Here is an 18,575-nt window from a genome sequence, read left to right as displayed (position 1 = left end):
ATGTCCCCTCCCTTCGCTGGCCCCGCGCTGTGGGCAGCCGAGCGCCACACAGCACAGCCCGCTGCCTCTGCCCCGGGCTGCCTTGCCCTGGGTGCTGCTGGCAGGGGGCACAGCGGCTGGTGACAGCCTGGGGGGGACAGGAGGGACAGCACAGCCCCAGGGGGTGGCAGGGGGGACACCGGGCGGTGACAGGAGGGACACCGGGCAGGGACAGGAGGGACACCGGGCACGGACAGGAGGGACACCGGGCAGGGACAGGAGGGACACCGGGCGGTGACAGGAGGGACACCGGGCACGGACAGGAGGGACACCAGGCTGGGACAGGAGGGACACCGGGCGGTGACAGGAGGGACACCGGGCACGGACAGGAGGGACACCGGGCAGGGACAGGCCGGGCGGTGACAGGACACAGGCCGTTTGTCATCACGCATGGGGTCACAATGCGCGGGGGTGTGCGGTGTGCCGCGGCACCGCGCAGGGACGCACTCGTGGCCGTCCGTGCCGGTGGCGTCTGGGCAGCCCCTCACAGAACGCTGAGGCAGGGGCGCCCGAGTCGCCACAGCGAGCGGTGGGGCCTGGGAGCGCTGCGTGTCAGCCCGGGAGCGGCGGCCGAGCCGGGGCCGTGGGGGCCTCTCCCCACCGTCCGCCCGCTTGCCTGGGCTGCGAGGAGGAGCCCGGCGGGCGCTGCCGCTGCAGCCCAGCTCGGTCGCTGGGGGCCGCAGGCTGGAGTCGGTGCAGAGGTGGGGGCCAGGGAATTGCCGTCTGCCTGAGGCCCCGGGGCAGGAGTGCCGCGGGCTCTGAGCGCTGTCAGCCCACTCGAGCTCGGCCCGCGCTGCTGGCCCCGGCCCCCTCGGTGCGCCCGTCCCTGTGCCGCCGCGGGCCCTGACCCGCAGGCCACAGCACTGTCACCGAGCGGGCATCGCCTGGCCCCAGCCATGGCGTGCATCCATTACAAGTTCGCCAGCAAGCTGCACTACGATGCGCTCACCTTCAGCGGCCCCCACATCTCCCTGCGCGACCTCAGGCGCCAGATCATGGCCCGCGAGAAGCTGAAGGCGGCCAACTGCCACCTGCAGATCAGCAACGCCCAGAGCAAAGAAGGTGCGTGGGGGTGGCGGGCGCGGGGCCTTGGGGACAGCCCGGCTGGCGGCCTGGCAGAAATCCGTGTTTCACAAGCCTTGAGTTTTTCTAGTAGAAGTGAATGGAATTGTCGGGAGTTTTGGGAAACTGTTTAATGTGCTGGGAGGGCTTTGCTGCAGAAGGGTCTCTGAGTGTTGTCTTCAGCTGCTCATGTACTTTCAGCTTCACAAGTGCTAGCAGGTCGAATGGCCAGCTGGCTGCCGTCACTCCTGTAACGGTCGGGTCTGTGTAAGACAGAGAGTTAGAACCAGAATGTTGGATGGTAATAAACTGTGATGGAGCCTGATTATAATCACCAGAAGAAAAAGTATTTTGAAATAGGCAGCGTGCAGACTCTGTTATAGCAGGTGAAGAACAGAAAGCAAAGTTTTTGAAGAAAAATTTATGCTTATAAATCTGTTACCCCCTAAAGTGTTGCTCGGATAGCCATAATACCAGTTTTACGAAGCCTGTTGCTTTGGTTTCATACATTATGAGAATCCAGTGAAGAAAAAGTATCAGCTTCACTAGGTTCTGTTAGATGTGGTGTTGCCCCAAGGTGAAATTAAAGAAGGAATATCTTTCATACTTCAAAGACCATCACTCTTATTTAACAGTGACAAGATCTGCCTCTGGGTAGGTCGTGTTGCACTTTGACCTTTGTAAAATGAGTACAGTACAAAATTCTAAACTTGGTATATCAGTGCCACAGGTGTTTATTGAAGCTTTTGTAAGGGTGCTTTCCAGGTGAAGATGCAAAAATCCCCCAGTGTTTTTCAGAGCAAAGCTAGAGAATACATTTCAGTGTAATATATATGTATGCCAAATATCTGTTTTATATGCATAACTGTGAATTTCAGTTTTTATGAATCAGATGTAGATGCTTAAGCTCACCTTCAGAGGGTAAAGGAAAAAGCGAGACCAGAATATTCTGCCTAAATGGGGTGTTTGGAATTCTTGCAATGTGGGCACAAATTATTAGGGTTTTACCACTTTGTCCGCACAGGAGTCCTGAGTAAATGTTGAAACGATGCTGGAAAGAGCAAAGTGAACGTTGAGTGAAGATGGCCTACTTGTTCAGATTTTTCTGAGTACTCTAACCTTTACAGTTCGGTAGCTGTTACTTTTCATAATGGAAATCTAGTAATAGAAGAAATGCTAATATAAGCTAAAAGTAAACAGGATTTTAAGTATCAGTGGAAAAAAAATGAAAGGATGGACTCTTTTTAAGATGCTGGAAATGCAAAATGGATGGTTAGGGCCCATTTTAAAAAGGGGAAGGGGATGGGGGTGTGTCCTCTTCCATGCTCACTATAGAGACATATTCTAAACAGGTAGAATTCCCTTCGAAAAGCCTATACTCGAGCATGATGCATTTAAACTTGCCTCCTTTTCAATGGATGAGAATTTCATGGCCTGTCTTTTATAATAGATGTTCTCGCGATATTGTGGAAGAACTGCAGACTCCAGAACTCAGGTTTCTTGAGTACTCTTTCCTGCCCTGTAACATTCTGACTCAAAACACTTGCTTATCAGGCAAAATACAAAAAAACAAAACAAAACAAAAAAACAAACAAAAAAAACAAACAAACAAAAAAAAAAACAAAAAAAAAAAAAAAAAACAAAACCAACAACAACAACAAAAAAAAAAAGCAAAAATCCAAAAATGGACTCTGAGCTGGTCTTAGATTAATAGTTTTAAGGAAGAATACTGCTCTTATAAGACTGTGTCTTGGGCTCAGAACTTGCTTGCGTCCAGTGCTGCAGCATGCACTTGACTGTTTTAGTAATGTCACAATGTGATGTCTTCAGAGCAGACTCATGCTAACTTTGAATGACATCATTTGGCCTCACAGCTGATGTCTGTCGGTCTGTCTGTCTGCTGGAATGCCTTCAACACTGCAAACAACTTAGCATTCTAGAGAAGACATTTAAGCAACTTTTAAACCTTGCCCTTCACTGTGCCATTTTGCATGGCAGTGCTAGTAGGGGGGGATTACTTTGGTCCCACCTCAGAGTGCAGTGAGTTCTTGGGCTGCCATGCAGCATCATTGGGTAGAGCTTTCAGAAAGGGTATGGAGTTCCCCGTTTCCCTGGTTGAATGGAGGGTAAGTCATATAGCCATTCACAAAATATGGTGTTAGGGTGGAGCTCAGGCACTGCCTGTCTGGGAGTTGGCTGCTCTGACTCTGTCACCAGCAGGTCTGGGACCTCTCCGGGGTGTGCTGTCGGCTGGGGTAATGTCCCTTAAAGGCTCTTAGGGCAGGCTCAGGTTGGCTCATTACCGCGTTGTCTCCAGCACTGCTTTTGCTTTCCCAGTGACACACTTGGCAGCAAGCGCTGCGAAGAAGACATTAAGGCTTCGAGCGGTCTGTATAATCAGATTAAGGATTGAAAGTTTTTTAAATTATTAAATATTAAAATAGTAAAGATTTCATTGACTCCTCCTTTCAAAGCAATATAGGGGCTCTTTTGGAGCACACTACTGTATAATAATAATGCAAATGAAAGTTCCATGAATTGTTTGGCCCACAGAACTAGCTGATTCAAGAAATGATGATATACCAGGTGGAGGTGAGATCATTGATAGCTATTCTGGTGGAAGCTGAAAACCCAGAAAGAGTAGTCCAATCTATTACTCAGGGTGTTTCGAGGCAGTGCTTTCAGTGCCTGCTACATAGACGATTTGTTTGTCTCAATGTGTGCAAGTGGGGTTGATTAGAAGAGAATTAAAAAATCACATGATGACAAAGCACATTTTTAAGTGCCAGGAGAAATGTGTTCTTGAGAGTTACCCCATTTTCTGGTAGAGACAGTCTGGCACGTTAGTAGTCATTTTCACCTCTTCCTCTGTACGTCCTTCCCCCAGCAGCATAATAGCTGGTTAGCAAGGCATCTAAGCCTAACACAGGCTTTTCTTTGTCGTTTCACATACAAGCTTGCCTTCTGATGACTTCTGTTCTGATGAGCTTCCGTACTTTATCTGGGTGAAAATACTTCTCTAGATGGGGCTCAGAGAGATGCTTTGGCAGTGCTGTCAGCCTCAGAATGGTGGATTTTGAGTCAGACCACCACAGCAGTGGCTCAGAGCATCCATGCTTTAGCTAAGTGTCTGTTCTTTTGCGGAGCGAGCTAGTCAGGCCTTAGAATCCAGTTTATGGAGGTGAGACTTTGCTGTGGTTTGTTTTTCTCCAAAGATCGACTGGTTTTGTCTAAGGGAGGCAAAAGTAATTTAAGCTAGAGCAGGAAAGAACCTCATGCATTCGCAGAGTCTCCTTTAGTGGCCTTTGAGACCATTTTGCTGTTGGCTTTCAAACTATTTTTTAAAATGAAAAAGATTTTGCTGCTTGTGTTTGATTATCAAGCCTGAAGATTTCTTGAAAGCCACTGTTAGTGCATTGAGATGATAAATGTGCGATGTTACATATAAAATTTTGCTTTTCTATCTGTAAAGGGATTCTCTGAAGTGCTATGAAATTACATATTCATATACATTCTTACAAATTGACTAATGTTTTTTTTTTTCTGTATTGATGTTGTTTTCAGAATACACGGACGATAATGCCCTGATTCCTAAGAACTCATCGGTAATTGTTAGAAGAATCCCTGCTGGAGGAGTTAAAGCTACCAGCAAAACATGTGTTAGGTAAGTCCCCATAAAGCACTGTATTCGTTGTGAGGGGTTTCAGTATGTCAACTTCGTCTATGGATATTAGTTTACAGAGGCATTCAGATTGTATCCTTCTTGTGAAAGCTGCTGTTAATCTTTGTTGTCATGGGGTAGATTTTAATGTATCAGTCCCAAAGTATAATTAAGTTTTTAGTCCTGCCGGGACGTGGAGCTCAAAATCCAACAACAGTGACTTTCAAGATGATTCTGTTGGGCTTGTTCTTGGGGTTGAATTTTCTGAGAGCCGAGTTGTAGATCCCGTTTCCTCTATGTGTGGAGATTCCTTATTATGTGTGTTCGCTTTTATTGCTTTTATAGTAAAGGCAGATATGCACTGTAGTGTAAACCCGTAATCAGAAGATTCTCAGTGTTTGTCTATTTCTTGCACTTGGGGGAAGGGGGGTGCGGAGGGGAGGCGGATAAGGCAGGTATTCTTACACCTGAATTCCAGGGGTTTTGCATACTAGCTATAGAGGAGGGACCGAGGGTCACCATCTGGTGAACCATGCAAACAAGAAGTTTCATTCATAAGTGAGTCCTGTTAGTTTTCTAAAGACAATGTCCATTTTGGGCAAGAGAAAAAGAACAATATCCTGAAGTGTATTGCCTTTTGTGTGAGTACGATAAAGAAATGGTTAATCCTTTCCAAACTTGAAACTCAGCAGTTTAGCACATTACCAAATACTACTAGTTATCTTTCTAAGTCTGTTTTTACCCCAAGCTGATATCTCTGCTTCAGGCTTTAATCCCTTATTCCTAAAATGTACAGACTTTTAATAAATACCGGGTGTATTGGTTAAAATTACAGCTAATCAAATGCAGTCCCAACCACAGGATGATTGCTGTCATTTAGGCATTCATACAGGCCAGTTCTGTACCAGCTGCATTAGCACTCTTTGAATGCTCATGTTTACCAGCCTTCTCAAAGAGATGCCAATCCACCCCAGTTGGTAGATATTACTCGCTTGTGGGTTTGCCATGCCTTTCTCATGTTGGTTCTCAAGAAATAAAGTATACTGATGAGCTACAGTGTGTCTCCAACAAGCAGCACAAGCGGCATCCTGGTACCCGTGAAGCATTTGCCAGCATAACCCCCTGAATTTACGAGGCTCTGCATGTAACTTTGGGCATATTACCGCAGTAGTTGTTGCGGTGCTTTCAGGTACTACCCAGTAATTCTGGACGCCACAGCACTGTGCTTATAAACATGACCTTGTTTTGGGGGTTAGTTTAAATACGCTTGCTTAGTGCTGTCTGGTCAATGCATCCTCCGTTTCTGGTTGGATGGCACCTTCTCCTGGTGGTGTAATGCTGCCCTAAAATGAGGGGATAGATGCTGTTAGCATCAAAGATCAAATCGCTACCGGTATGTGGGGATAAAGAAAGAACGGGCCTGCTGTTCTTCCACTGAAAATTAACCAGGCCAATTAGCTTTCTGTTCCTTCAGCTGGAAACATTGCAGAAACAACTGGTAGAGTGGTGAATGTTTGGGAATGATGAATGTGTGCTGGGATGGTGGAGGGGATGGTGGATTCAAAAATGCATTACTCACCTTGTAGTGTGTTCTTCAAGGTAAACGGCTGAAGAAACCCTTGTGTGGTAATTTGAAGTATTTCCTTGTCCTTCCTCATCTTCAGGAGGTACCTGGCTGTGCTTGCAAGGCTGGTGGTGCTCCAGCAGTGCCAGGAAGCATGAGCCTTTCTATTTGTACCTAAATTCCAAAGCAGCCTTTGAATTGCCTCTGCTCATGGGACACTTTGGAGGATGAGTGGATTGTTTGCTAACTCTCTCAGTGGTTACGTGTCTGATTAATGATGAGTAGCGTGCAGATACAGATCGATGAGCATGTGGAATCTTGTCAAGTTTTCAAATGTTATGAAGATTAGCTAAAGTTCTGTAGCATTTAGTCAATATAGCATATGTAGCCCATTTAGTATTTTGGCCCTTTTATGGCTATGTGTGGTAGATAACTGCACACAGTGCTTGGGCTTCCACAAAGAAACAGTGTTCTAAAGACCGTGCTGCTGACATTTTTGTTATTTCATTGTCAGATGACTGATTTTTTTCACTTAAGTGACCTTGCACTTTGAAGTGTCTGGACTATCAATCGCTGTTCTTTCTTAGAAACTAAAGTACTGTATCTGGTACCTATTTATAAGAGTAGGGATACACAGATTGGCTAGAGTTACCTTCCTATTTTGATGGTTGATTATCGAATAACACAAAACTGTGATACAGACTTCATCTTTTTGATACTTATGTAGCAGAGACAAAATAGCTGAGGACTTGCTCTTGCACCGTTGTGTCCTGTCTCTGTAAGTCTGAGGGTAATTGGTGACAAAGTAAAAGTGGGATACTGAGGATTTCTTTTTCATTGCACTGAATGTACCAAGAGAGAACAGTTTACATATACGAATAAATTTCCACATTCACCAGACTATCAGAACAGAGTGTTTTGATGTTCAGGTTTTTAAATGTGTTTCCACTGATTTATGCTGGGTACAAGTGCCTTATTTGAAGTTCTGATCACCTTTATTTCTTCTTCTAGGAGTCGAACTGAGCCAGTGAGTGGAACATCAAGAGCAGTATGTAAAAACACAATCTCTGACTTTTTTCTACACGCTGCACTTAATTCTAAACAATGTAGCTTTGTATTAATTTTCCAAACATAAACTTAACATATTTTCCAGTAAAACTTAGTAGATGTTGTAAAGACAATGTATTTGATTCAGCACAGTAAAAACCGAGTAATGCCACCATTGGCACAGTTCTAATGTGAATATTGGTATTTGCGGCTAGTTACACAATGCATTTCATAAGGAATGCACTAGAATATTTCCTTTATGACAATGTGTTGTACAGATAATGGATGATTGGTTTTAGGTCACGTAGGTTCAAGGTTTGCACAATTGAACATGGCGTCATGTTCTACATCTGTCTTCCGTGTTGCCGTGTGCATTTTGTTTCTTGCAATTAAAATTGTTTGGAGTGGGTTTTTTCGCCATTTTCACATTGCATCACTTAGATTTTGTTTTTAAATACTTTCTTTGCCTAATGATTTTGGAAAATGTTATCAAAACCCACTGAGAAACCATTGTTGTTAAACTCGGTACTGTTTCTTTGTTTTGACTCGGGGGTGCAAGCATATACTAAAACCAACATATCCCATACGTTTTGAGGACAGTTCTGTGCAGCTAAATGATTCCCTTTTGTGTCCTGAAATACTTGGGTATTTGTTCCCAGAACTGTATAGCTGAAGCAGTACTGTTTGGGCCCCTCGGAGTGCATAAATGGCTCTCATAGACTGCCGCGAATGTAAATATCCTTGCTACCCAAAGTGGTATTCTAAAGTTCTGCACTTGGCCTTTCCGCTTGATCAGATGAAGCAGTTTAGTTTAATAGTTTGTCTGCAAATGAAAATATCTAAACCCCAGTGTACAAATTTTTGCACAGGGTTAGAGCCTGGCACTTTTGCGGGTAGAATCCCTGTCCTTTTTCTTAACTTCTGCCTGCAGTACATTCTTGGATCTGGGTGACTTCAGGGTTGGACGCTGCTTTAATTTCCTGAAGGTTAAACTTTTCTTTAGTATATCACCACTTTGCATTTACATTTGGAAAAGGGGCAGCATTTTTGTTCAGGTTTGAAAATACTGTCACTGTGTTACTAAACCAGAAGTAAGTAACACAAGGAAATACTTGACTGGTAATGGTCTAGATCTTGATTGGCCCCTTGGGTTAAATCCTGTGTGTAACAACGCATTTCAAAATAGTCTTTGCAGTATAAAAACTACTGCGGGATGTTTTTTATTTTTCATCTTTAAGTATAACTGCTTTTTCATCACTAGAATGGCGGGAGGCATTACATTAACCCTGGAACACTGGATCTGATCACTTGAAAAGCTATTAGGATAACTTCATGTAGAAATTCATGAACTCTGGGTCTGTGTTCTGTGAAGAATACAGCCTTTGATTCTTGTGGAATGGCATACAATCAAAATTGAAAACTTTTTGTACGTAGGCCTAGAACACTACTTCGAAATCTGACATCTGTAATTCTCTCAACGACTGGTTCAGATTCCTTTTAGGACATGAATGCCTCCCATTCTGAATTTGAGTCACTTTAACTGGCCTAGTGACCCTTGTAGTCATGTAATGCATTTACGTGAACCATGTTTATAGTATCTGATCTACTTTAGATGGGTTTTTATTTCTTGAAAACAGTTATTTTTCTCTTTGTTTACCTAGTATGTGGATAAACACAAATCAGGTGTTCCTAGGTAAAGTTAACCTTCTTTTAGCCTCCTGTGTTCCCTGGCATGCCTTTATTACATTGCTGCATAACACCTTACCGAAACCAACACAGATGTCTCCAAAAAAAATTTCAGAAAGAGGAAAAATCCTGGAGTGGGAGGGAAGACTTAGTGTTAGTTAGAGCCCATTAAAGTAAAGGAAAGACAAAACCAAAACATGCCCTTCTTGTTTGCTCTGACTGCACCTGATTCGGGCTGTGGGGAGCCGTAGGGAGGGTGGAAGCCTTGCATCTCTCTGTACAAGCCCTCTCTCTCTCTCACCGGGAAAGCACCCAGCCTCAGGTGTTCTAGTGCTAGAGACACTATTAGCTCTGTTCTTACAGCGAACTCAGGTCTTGGTCTGAAGTGTGGGGGGTTTGTCTTTGTTTTTGTTTAAATACGCATCTGTCTGTATGTATTTCAAAGCAGAACCGGGATCTTAGTGTGGCAGGAATAAATCACTGGGAAGTTTGCCATTACTGATGAATGGTAAAGCAGCAAAGGTAAAATGAGTTAAGATTTTTTAAAAAGGATGCACAAAAGCTTACACTTTGAATATTTCTTCATTGTCTTGCTCTTATGTTTGCTGTCGTTCTACACTTCCAAGTCTGTGCTGCTGTCCTCCTGTTGCCACAGTCAAAGCAAGAAAGTGGATCCTTTTTGGTTTAGCATTCCTATTGCAGTAACTGCGAGGATCTCTAGTTGGTATTTGTCCTTAGAGGCTGCAGAAATGCAGAGAGTTGTGCCCATTGTTTTATCGCTGTCGATCACAGCCTGCAGTCTAAGATAATACAAGTAACCAGTTTTCTCAGTTTTTATAGGCTACTCTGTCATGGTAAACACCTTTGTTTCACTAATTTGAGCAGATTGGTTTTTTTCTAGATTAAGTAGTGGGTTACATTTATGGCTGATGGTTCCGATTGGTGTTTTTCTCTGGCTTTGGTGGGGTATGGTGAGTTTGGCATTTTTAAGCTTGTTGACAGGAGGGGCAGAGTTCATGTTTCAGGGCTCATATGCCCGTGCTTTATTTTGACACACAACTATACTTTGTTCGTGAAAGCATAACCATGTACATTTATAAATTATGAGACATTAACTCATTAACTTACAAACTACACTGAAAAGAAGTCTCCTGCTTCCCTCTCAAATAAAGATAACTTTTTTAAAAATTCCCTGTTAGCTGAAAACTGACAGCTTCCCCCTTCAACTTTTAAGCACTTGTGAGCATCTGACAAGGGTCCCTCTCTGAGATATTCTGGAGCAATAAGTGGATCTCAAGGACGTTCGGTTGTTTTAGTTCCTTCTCATTAGCCACACGGGCACTCTTAAGCTGTCATAGGTTTGGACTCTGTTTTGAACAGATACAATTACTCTAGGTTGGAAATGCTTTTTCAGTGACACTCGGAGGATATAGTGCAGACTTTCAGGATACAGTAGAGGTTAACTATTGCTATATTTTGATTGTAGAACCTGAATATGTGTTTATTTTTTTTTTAACAGATTGATGACTCTTCTGCATCAATTTCTCTGGCCCAGCTTATTAAGGTATATATTCTTATCAAGTACTCAATAAAAAAAAAAAAAAAAAGGTTTTTCATCATATTTTTAAATCTTATACTGTGATCTATAGCTGGATAACTGTTGTAATGTGAACAAAACTTATTTTTTAATAATGTACGGTATTTATTTTAACTTTAAATGTGTGTGTATATTTTGTTACTATCTTGTAAGGATTAGTGCCCAATTTGGGAAGATAGAAGGGGAGTAACTTCACAGACTCAACGTAATGTTGCAGTATAACCTTCAGAACAAAAGAAGAAGTACTTCAGAAGCTGTTTGCTGTTTCTCAGATTTTTCATAATTTTGTATTGGAAACTTACACAGTTTTCATAGAAGATTTTAATTTGCTGTAAGTTGTGAACAGCCGAAAGAGAAGCGTTCCTGTACCATGCACAACTGCATGGCTATTTTCTAATTTCTAGCCACTGCATAGATACATTTGTGGAACGCTGCACAGTTTCATGTAGACAGTGGACAACACAATCTGATTTGTTTGAATGCAGGCTGTGGAAATTGTGTAAATGCACCTAATTGTTTGTAGGAACATACCATGTGTACGTGTGGCATATTAGCAGATGTGACTTTCCGAAGCTGTTGTAACGCCATGTTTTGCTATGGAACTGCTTGCATTATTTGCTCAGCGCTGTGTAACTTTGTCTGGGAAAGCACTAGTGATTGCACTGTGTGAAAAGGAGGAGTGCTAGCCAGGGAAATTACTAGTTTTTAAAGCGATAAGGATTAGAGAAGGTAAGGCCTGATCCAGAGGAGCTAGTTCTTTCTTCTGCAAATAAAGTCCGGAGTTCATTTCCAAGAAAGAGAAACCTCCTCACCCTCCCAGTGCAGAATTAAATTGTGTATATTTGGGATAAAAACAAAACAAAACAAAACCAAACCAAACAAACAAAAAACCCCACTAAACCTAATTACTTTGGAAGGTAGCCACCAAAGGAAATTAGTCTCCATTAGTGCTGTCCCTAAACATGCCCTTGGTTCTGTAAACTCATGTGAAGTTTTACTCTAAAATGTGAAACGCTGTCAAAGTGGTGTATGCATTGAATCTTTCGAGAAAATTAGTGTATCAGAAAAATGCAGGAACGTGACATAAAGCAGCTCAAAACTGTTACTTATTCTAACCTCTTCAGTGCAGACTGGTTTAGCATGGAGGCAACGTGTTGCGAAAAGTTTTCTGCATTATTATTACTATGTATGAAATGCTTTATTTGAATTTTGGTCTATTCCTAGTAATGCTTAGTCATTTTGGGACGTGTTTTGCAAACAAACTAGTAGAGTATCTGTAAAGTTTTCTGTAAATGTTAATGAAATTCATTTCATGGATGTCAACCTGGATTATGTTACGGTTGAGAAAAAACTGTGTCTATGAAACGGCCATTTAATAAACTGTTGAAACTAGTTGGTTACTTTTGCGAATGAATGCATGTAAAAACAAAACCACAAGTGGTTGATCTGAGTGCTAGGTGCTTGAAGGTCTAAATCATTTACAGTCACTCCCTTAGGCCCTGCTTGTGTCTGCACTAGTGTGTAATAAAAACATTTGGACAAATACTACTGAAAAATCTCATCTGGCTTCAATAACGTGAAGATCTCATTCTGTGTAAAGTTTCTGTGACAATTTGCATGTTAAAAAGACACAGTCAACTGGAGAAAAACTGCAGGTTGTGCTGACTGGAGTTAAATCCCTTCATATGAAGAAGTTAGTAGGCAGGGGACGTGCCGTTTGGGCTGCCTGCAGCACATGACGGTCAAATTTCTACCAAAAAGAACCTTTTCTATTGCTGAGGCATTATAAAAGGCTTGATTCCTTTTAAGGCTTCTGTGTCTGAAGCCAAATTTCAGCGAGCAACATCTTCCCCAACTCTTAAGTTGTGTGTCCTTTTAATGCTGGAAAATGTAAATAATGATACTTGCATAGAACTCTCTCAATTAAATGTACAGTGAAGACCTTCCCCTTCAAATAGTCTGGAGCATAAAAATAAGTTTTAAAATATTGGATAATAATTTTTTTTCTACACATAAGTTCAGTCCACTTGGAAGAAAATTGGACTGGTTACGCAAGTCTTTATGTAAGGCACAAACAGAGCCTAAGGTTTTGAGTGCCCAAGAATGCTCTTTTCAAGTAGGTTAAGAGGCACATAAACACCCCGTCATGGCGTAAGGACTCCCCAGAACACCTTCAGGAGAACTATATTTTATATAAGCAGCTGTTTTCATGCAACCTCAGCTAGGGTGGTGCTGCTCTTACAGGATTAGCTGAGTGGTGTTGTCTTCAGCTGTGCGGGCTTAGATGTGTTTCTGATGTGTGTGTCAAATAACTGCCTGTTAAACAGACTAGCCAATCTGGCTGAAGCCAACGCTTCCGAAGAAGACAAGATAAAAGCTATGATGATACAGTCTTGCCGACAGTATGATCCAATCAAGTAAGTGTTGACAATGTCAAATCTGTTCTCTAAAGGCTATGGAAAAATTGTAGAGATGTTTGCTTGAACAAGAGTGACACATGCATGTCTTTTTCTTTTTTCCCTCAAAAATTCATAGCTACATGAAGAAATCCTTGGGTCTACCTCCACCATCATATACTTGTTTTCGTTGCGGAAATCCTGGCCACTATATAAAGAACTGCCCAACAAATGGGGTAAGATTGTGGGGGACTTCTGGTGTTACTTAGTTTTTAATTGTTTTACCTCGGCAGTTATGTGACAAATACATGAATATTCATCTTGAGAATTGTTCCTCTTGGGGTGAAATACAGAGGTTATATGGCAATGGTGCAAAGCCCTTCAAAATCCAAGGGAAAGATGGAATTCTCAACATAAACTTTTCTTTTTTTCTAGGTCATAGACATTACATATGCCCAGAGATCTTTCTCTGTGAACTTGAATGCATATCTTCATATATTTCAATCTTGCTGGAATTTTTTTGTTAAAAAGTTCAAAACACTGCTCAAGCCTGTGGAGCATCCTGGCTATATTCATCAAGCAACCCTTAGGCTGAGTTAAAGGGGAGGATTAGAGGCTTTTGCTGCTCAAAATAATCAATGAAATGTCATTGTAAGTGTGGGTCTTAAGATGAGATATGTCCATGCATTTCGTTTCTTAATCAGGACAAAAAATTGTGAGTCTGTTCCCAGAATTAAAAAGAGCACAGGAATTCCAAGGAGTTTCATGGTGGAGGTGAAAGATCCCAATACTAAGGGTGCTATGCTGACCAAGACAGGAAAATATGCAATACCAGCTATTAATGCGTAAGTATGGAATTACTGGGACTGACCAAAAAGTGAACGAGAGAAGCCGTGCGTAAATGCCTGAGTGACAGTGCAACCAAGTTGGCCAGCATCTGTAAGTACGAGGAAGGAAGCACTGTCATTGTATCTTAACCTTCAAATCTGTGATACTTTCTAATATTAAAACAGGGCGCTCCTGCTGGTCACGACCCTGGAAGTTGGCTAAGCCGATATTTCTACAAAACATTTCAGTACTGTTTACAGTGGAGCCCTTCCCTTTGAAAGCTGCTTTTGCTTCTGGTTTATGTTTTGAAAGCTTTTGGCAAAATTTAACAAATAGCTGTTGGACTGAAATGTCCTTCCCCTCTGGCTTTTACCAAAGCCCACGTGTGAAACAGACTGACAATTTCCTGTTGCTATAAATGAAGAAAATACTACTGTGTGCTGACAAGAGTGGCTGTTTTAAAATGCACTTGGCAGCACTTCTGATTTTCTGTCATGGATCTCCTTTCAGTAGAAGCTGACAGGACTTCCATTTATAAAACATATCAATTACTCAGTGACTAACTTTACCCCGAGCCTTGCAATTTACATTCACCCTCTGGCAAAGGAGAGGTGGGATTCATGTCACCTGATTTCTAGCTGTCAAAAATGATTTTTCCAGTCTGAGCTAATTTCTTAGATGATCCAACAAATGGGAAAGTTCTGCAGAAGGAAGGTTGTTCCCCCCCTCCCTCTTCCAGTGTTGTGACTCTAGAAAAGTAGGTTAAACTAAACTGCCTGTGGTTGTGAAGGCTAATGTGGAGTGAGAATTCCATCGATCATCCTCCTTTCATAAAAGCCAAAGCTTGGAAAAGTTTTCCTTTATCCATCTTTAACTTTTTTCTTTTTCCTTCCCCACTCACCCTCCAGGGAAGCTTATGCTAGAGGAAAGAAGGAGAAGCCTCCCTTCTTACCAGAGGAGCCATCCTCTTCCTCCTCAGGTGGTGATCCTCTTCCAGAGGAGATGTTATGTCTCATTTGTAGAGATATCATGACTGACGCCGCTGTTATTCCCTGCTGTGGAAACAGTTATTGTGATGAATGTAAGTGTTCCTCCCATGTTTGTTAGCTCAAAGCACCACATCTGATCTTCTGAAAGCAGAAACAGGAGATAACAAAATTAACTTTGCTAACAGCTCTATTTAATACTTAACTATACCCTGATTGGGGAAGAACCCTGCTCATAGAAATGAAGAAAAAAAAAAGCAGAAAGCTTTTTTTCCTTTTTTATGCATCTAGTTCAACCCTCTTTACTTGCAGAGGGACAAGTATGAGAGGAGTGCTTAATTGTGCAGGTGATTACAGTATTGGATATCAAATGCATTTAGCCTGTCCACAGCCTTTTCTCTCATGCAAAACTCTATGGCCAACTCGGGTGACTTCCTGTGATCTGCAACAAATGGCTAGTTAGGCATGTGATCCACATTCTGCTCCATGGGAGAGTCGGTTAAAGCCTTCAGGACTTGAACATACTAATGACTGAGATGCGTTTTACTCATTAACCTTGAGGTTGGTGACTTCGCACTGTACTAGATAGTGGAAAAAAGACTAGTTGGAACATCAAGACACGGCCTACTCTACATCTTCAAATATTACAAGACGTGAACTGTCAAAACTGTATAGTGATTTGCTGCGTACTATCAAGTTTTTACACTGATTGAACATTTATAGATTCAGGCTCTCAATTCAAGACCATATTCACCATCAATCATTTAAGTGTTTTTATAATCGATTAGAACCAACAAAATTTCCTTAGTTTGCCTACGAACGATTCTGATGATTCTAATTATTCACAGGTATTAGAACAGCATTACTGGAATCTGAGGAACACACATGCCCAGCATGTCACCAGACAGATGTTTCTCCTGATTCTTTAATTGCCAACAAGTGCCTACGCCAGGTAACAGGAAGATTTTTACATCAACTGTTTGTAAGAAAAGTCTGTTTGTAAAAAGGTGAAAGGGAGGAAAATATTAATTTACATCTCCTTAAGCAAGGCTGAATCGAATAAAGCTAAATATATTTCTCAAATACCTCATCTGTTGTTACAGAAGCATGCAACTCTTTAGAGACAATCTGGCAAATTCAGGTCACGTGTTTGTTTAACATGATTGCCTCAGTTTGGTGTTAACACTGAAGTACTTTAAATACAGATACTCTGAGTTACCAGTCGTTAAAATCAGTGTTTAATGTGATGTGTTCATACAGCACAGAACGCTTTGGGCTGGAAGGGACCTTTAAAGATCATCCAGTCCCAACCCCTTCCCCAGCCCAGGGTGCTCCCAGCCCCATCCAACCTGGCCTTGAACCCTTCCAGGGAGGGGGCAGCCACAGCTCCTCTGGGCACCCTGGGCCAGCGCCTCACCCCCCCGCACAGGGAAGAGTTTCTGCCTTATGTCTAATCTGACTATATCTGTATGTTGGCTTATTTTAGGATTGATAGTATTTATGGGAACACAGGAGTCATTTTACTCTGTGGAGGCTTTTGTCTGTATATCTCCTGGAGGTTCCTACTTACCTTCTTGTAAATGTTTTTCTGCCTTCAGGCTGTGAACAACTTCAAAAATGGAACAGGCTACACAAAAAGGCTCCGTAAGCAGATTCAGCAGCAACAGCAGCAGCAGCAGCCGCCACCACCTCCACCGCCACTCAGGGCTCCGACACCTCCTGCTGCTCTGGTGACGGCCTCTGAACTTGCTAAATCTTCCTCTGACAATCAGCACTTTGTTGGAAGAGAACATAAGTTTTCTTTCAACATATGCAATAATACTTGTATTTTGCTGGAGCTTATTTTCCAACTGTTTGCATTTATTCACCAGGGCTATCAGGTTCCTGTACTCAAGCAGCCAGCATTACCAAGTCTTCTGGGCCCCCAAGGACAATCAATACCCACAGCTGGTAAGTAACTGCAACTTTAGAATTTCTTCTAAAAAATTGTCTTCAGATAAAGTGAATGGGATTTTTTTCTTTTTCCTCTTCCCACGCCAAAAGTTCATCCAATGAGAGCCGGTGGAATTCGCTCAGCAGCTGCCAGTCCAGGCTGGGAACTGTAAGTATTCTACAGAAATTAAACATATTATACATACTGTAACCTGCTAAACGAGGCAGTAACATGTAAGTTATAAACCAGCTGCATTATCATGAAATAAGTATGCACAGATAGTTGTGGAGAATACAAGTGGCAATTAATTTTTAAATGGCTTCATTTGGCCTAACAAAGGGGTTCTGTGCTTGCATTAAGGTTATTTAAAATAAAACTCCAGTGCGTGACTCAGAGAAGACTCTGAAAAATTAACTCTTTTTGAGGAAACCATAATTACATATCAAAATTAAATAAAATTAAAAGATCGGATGGAAAGCCAGCCTTTTGATTGCTGGCTGAATAGGGCTGAAGAAATTGATTTCCCAATAGAAATCAGCCTCCAATAGATTTTTTTTAGCAATCTAGTTAATATTGACAGAGCAAATTATTGGAGGAGGCAATGCTGTTATTTTATGACAATTTTGACTGTCTTCAGTTTAGTCATCTCAAATAGCCAAACTGTTTCCTCTCACCTGGAGAGAGAGGATTCTGTTTTATCCATTATTGCAATGTCAAGTTATTCCTTCCTTTTGGTAAGTATTTGTTGTAGAGAGATTGTAAGGGTGCACTGTGTTTATAAAATCGTAAAGATCAGTGAAAACAAAAACCAGGATCCATCTCACAGATCGTCTAAGACCTCAAATTCAGTAAGAAAGAAAATAAAAAGTCAGGGACAAGAACAGGCCAAATACATCATCACGAGGCAACAACACAGGAAACGTGTGGAAGAGGTTAGAAGTTTGAGAGCAGATGAGTTAATCCCTGTGCAGTACGTTGAAGATCAGAAGTGTGAAGTATTAAGTGTATCAAGGAGTGGCAGAGGAGCAGTGGGCACTTGGCTCGTGGGAGATGGGAGTCTCTTTTAAGCACAGGCAGACTCCATCCACAGTTGCAAAGCTGAGTATACGGAGAGAAGACTGAGGGAGCTGCTGGGGGTGAGGGTGTGGAAGGAAGTATGAGGATCGAGAAGTGAGTGTAGTCTCAAATGAACGGAAAGCAGGGAGGGAAAGTGCTCAAGGTGAGAACAAGAAGTGCTTGCCACCGTGCTCCTGCTTCGTTCCTTCACTCTTTCAAATCAGAGCAGAATGTAACAAACAGTGATACGTGTTTTGGGGTTTCTTTAGAAGTCCAGACTGAGGACGCCACACAGGGAACATATCCAAAGGACTCAGACCCCAACAGTACCAGCACCAACACCGGTCTTTGTGCCTGTGCCTACACCTCCCTTGCACCCTCCACCACCCCACTGCACCTCCTCTCCCACCGCGGGTACCACCACCACCACCATTTCCTCCTCATTACACACCTGGTCAGCCCCCATCTGCTGAGTGCACTGTCCTCCCTCCAGGATATCCCCCAGCTCCTGTAAACATGTCATCAGCTTGGGTGACAACAGCAGCACCAGCGGCTCATTCAAATCCCACCCCAACGACACGAGCACCTCCTTTACAGAATCACAGAATCACTGAGATTGGAAAAGGCCTTTAAGATCATCAAGTCCAACCGTTAGCCCAACACTGCCAAGCCCACCACTAAACCACATCCCCAAGCACCACATCTACACGTCTCTTAAAT

The 18,575-nt window shown here is 42.5% G+C and overlaps 1 protein-coding gene across 1 annotated transcript; it reads left to right on the top strand.

Annotated features, from left to right (window-relative positions):
- Nucleotides 1-565: 565 nt before the first annotated feature.
- On the top strand, nucleotides 566-18,369 carry LOC122152976 (E3 ubiquitin-protein ligase RBBP6-like). Its single transcript, XM_042789107.1, has 11 exons — nucleotides 566-1,101; nucleotides 4,666-4,765; nucleotides 7,338-7,432; nucleotides 12,989-13,073; nucleotides 13,192-13,293; nucleotides 13,760-13,897; nucleotides 14,789-14,961; nucleotides 15,715-15,818; nucleotides 16,465-16,644; nucleotides 16,738-16,816; nucleotides 18,125-18,369. Exons 1-11 carry the CDS (start codon nucleotides 936-938, stop codon nucleotides 18,367-18,369), a joined length of 1,467 nt encoding a protein of 488 aa, XP_042645041.1. The 5' UTR covers nucleotides 566-935.
- Nucleotides 18,370-18,575: the final 206 nt, after the last annotated feature.

This window comes from Tyto alba, unplaced genomic scaffold (genome assembly GCF_018691265.1).
Source record: "Tyto alba isolate M040663 unplaced genomic scaffold, T.alba_DEE_v4.0 Super-Scaffold_15, whole genome shotgun sequence".
Taxonomy (NCBI): domain Eukaryota; kingdom Metazoa; phylum Chordata; class Aves; order Strigiformes; family Tytonidae; genus Tyto; species Tyto alba.
Note: the sequence above shows the minus strand (reverse complement) of the source record. Positions and strands in the feature narration are given on the sequence as shown.

What these genes read in the sequence shown, in the direction of transcription:
- LOC122152976 (XM_042789107.1), top strand. Translation starts at nt 936, where the DNA reads ATGGCGTGCATCCATTACAAGTTCGCCAGCAAGCTGCACTACGATGCG. An exon ending in CAACGCCCAGAGCAAAGAAG is followed by an intron (nt 1,102 to 4,665) that starts GTGCGTGGGGGT and finishes TGTTGTTTTCAG; the next exon opens with AATACACGGACGATAATGCC. An exon ending in CCTCTGACAATCAGCACTTT is followed by an intron (nt 16,645 to 16,737) that starts GTTGGAAGAGAA and finishes TTTATTCACCAG; the next exon opens with GGCTATCAGGTTCCTGTACT.